Raw genomic sequence first — 2,456 nt, 5'->3', positions numbered from 1 at the left:
TCCTAGTACATTTATTTATTTTTGTGCTCCCACAGAGAAAATTATAAAAACCACAGAAAAGACAGCTCCTAACTTCTACATTTGACATTCATTAAAGAGGCATTTCTTTGTAAAATTCATGAAAGAAGAGCAAAAGCATAAATATTCAGCTCATAGGGAGTGATTGTGTACATGTCTTTATTTTCATTCCTTCAAGTGTTTCTGTAATACAGCACTTATTGAGTGTCTAATGTTATTCAGATTGACAGTTTGTAGCATTTTCCCACCAAGCACCATATTCTGTTTCAATACTGTCATTCCTGACATAGAAGGTATATATGTGGTTTTTGAAAGCATAAAAATCCTGCATGACTCTTCTCTCTATCTATAGTGTGTCACTAACCCTTCCTTTGCATATTGCTCCCTAGGGAGGACACATCCTTGCTACTCTGGAATAAAAACTCAGTCATCATCTTGCAGTGACTTACCAGTCTCCTCGGGCTTCCTCCTCAAAATGAAGTTGCCTGTTCTGCTGTTGGTGCTGCTGTTGTTCAGGATTCCTGGTGAGGACAGAGGGAAGTGAGAAAGGAGGATGGGTAGGGAGCATGAGCCCTGGGTCCCATTGTTGATTACATGTATTCTGTCCATGTATGAGAAAACAGAGGGGCTTAGCATCTAGGATGGAGCCTGTAGGGTTTACATATGTGAGAGCGAGATTTCAGGTTGGAGAGAACCTGGGCTACAATGAAGATTATGCATAGATGGAATGGGATTGTCTAAGTTATGCTTAGGCTTTCAATTAAGTCATCTTTATGGCTGTCAATTCTCTTAGCTTGTCAAAAAGAGAATTGTAGTGCATAAACAATTGTATGTAAAAATAAACATCTCAGCTGACATAAATATCAAAAAAGCATACATAACATTTGTTCAGGAAGTGTTTCCTTAAGTTTGTTCTTCTCTGTCTTTATTTCAGCTTCAACAGGAGATGTTGTGATGACCCAAACTCCATCCTCCTTGCCTGCCAGTCTTGGAGATGAAGTCTCCATCTCTTGCAAGTCTAGTCAGAACCTCAAAGATAGTTATGGAAACACCTATTTGGAATGGTACCTGCAGAAGCCAGGCAAGTCTCCACAGCTCCTCATCTATGAGATTTCCAATCGATTTTCTGGGGTCCCAGACAGGTTCAGTGGCAGTGGGTCAGGAACAGAATTCACACTCAAGATCAGCAGAGTGGAGCTTGAGGATTTGGGAGTTTATTACTGCATGCAAGGTTCACATTTTCCTCCCACAGTGATTCATACCTTAACAAAAACACCCTTACTTGGTGTGGTAGAGATGCCAAATGTGTTACTTATCTCTGAGACAAACAGAGGTGCTGAGGAAGTCCAGATTATTGGTTGCAGCTGAGGGCCGTGGGGCATGAATGCCTTAGTTATTAACACCTAACTGGCCATGCATTTCAGGCTCCATCAGCAAAATAACAATGATATTGCCTCTGCCCCAGGAGCATGGTGAACAAATGCCTTCTCAGCAGCAGTAATGATGGGGTAAAGCTGAGTGAAAACCATCCTGATCCAAGAGTCCTTTTCTGCCCATGTCACTAAAAATTAGCCAGTACTGAAGTCAGGAAACTGAGATTTAATCTTTAACTGTCTTCTTTACTACATAATTACTTCATTTGTCACATTTTATGTTTTGACTTAAATTCCATTATATTAATGTAAATATTGCATATCCTACTCTATTTTGTTTCTTATTTATGTAAAGTATGTTCATTGACTCCCTAAGTTCAGACTATGTTTTACTAATGAAGTCTTTCTTTACTGATGAACAAATGGTTCTTTTTATCTTCCTCCAGCTGTTGTTACTCTTTTGACTCCATGTTTTATTCCAAATTACATCCACAATTACTGATGAGTAGGAACATATTCATATTAGTATTTCCTGGTTGTTTTGAATGTTTTCTTTCCTCTGTTCTTATTTGTTTATAGTTTGGTGTTTTTATGTATTTATAGTGTTTTAATTTTTTTACTTCTTCAATAGTGTAAATTTAGTGAATTTGTTGCAAACCTGTTTTCAGATTAAATTACCCTTCTTTTTTTTTCCAGAGAGTGTTTGTTTTTCTTTCATTTCTGAAATTTTCTGGTATTGGTATTTTTTGGTAAGCAGGGAATTTTTTCTGTTATTTCTTGCCACAACTTTGGCTATATTACCTAATCATCTCCTACCTGTTAGATTCTTATTAAGAAACTACTGTCATTCTAGCAGGATTCTCTTATATGTAACTTAGTGCCCCCATTATATCCTGCTTTATTTTCTTTCTAGAATTTTATCTCTTGGAGAGGTGTTTTGCAATGAGTTTATTTGAGAGAACATTATCTTCCATGACCTGGATCTTCATTGTACTTCATTAACTATGTTTTCTTTATGCTGTCCTTTCTCTCCTCCTTCTAGAAAGCCCAAAATGTAAGTTTGTG

General features: G+C 37.3%; 1 gene segment (V, D, J or C); it reads left to right on the top strand.

Moving 5' to 3' along the window:
* Positions 1-493: 493 nt before the first annotated feature.
* Positions 494-1,590, top strand: LOC118580222. The segment is given in 3 exon segments: positions 494-542; positions 953-1,249; positions 1,559-1,590. Coding segments are annotated over 3 exon segments (378 nt in total).
* Positions 1,591-2,456: the final 866 nt, after the last annotated feature.

The sequence above is a fragment of the Onychomys torridus genome, chromosome 3 (assembly GCF_903995425.1).
Source record: "Onychomys torridus chromosome 3, mOncTor1.1, whole genome shotgun sequence".
Taxonomy (NCBI): domain Eukaryota; kingdom Metazoa; phylum Chordata; class Mammalia; order Rodentia; family Cricetidae; genus Onychomys; species Onychomys torridus.
The sequence above is the reverse complement of the archived record's forward strand: the minus strand, read 5'-3'. Positions and strand labels throughout refer to the sequence as shown.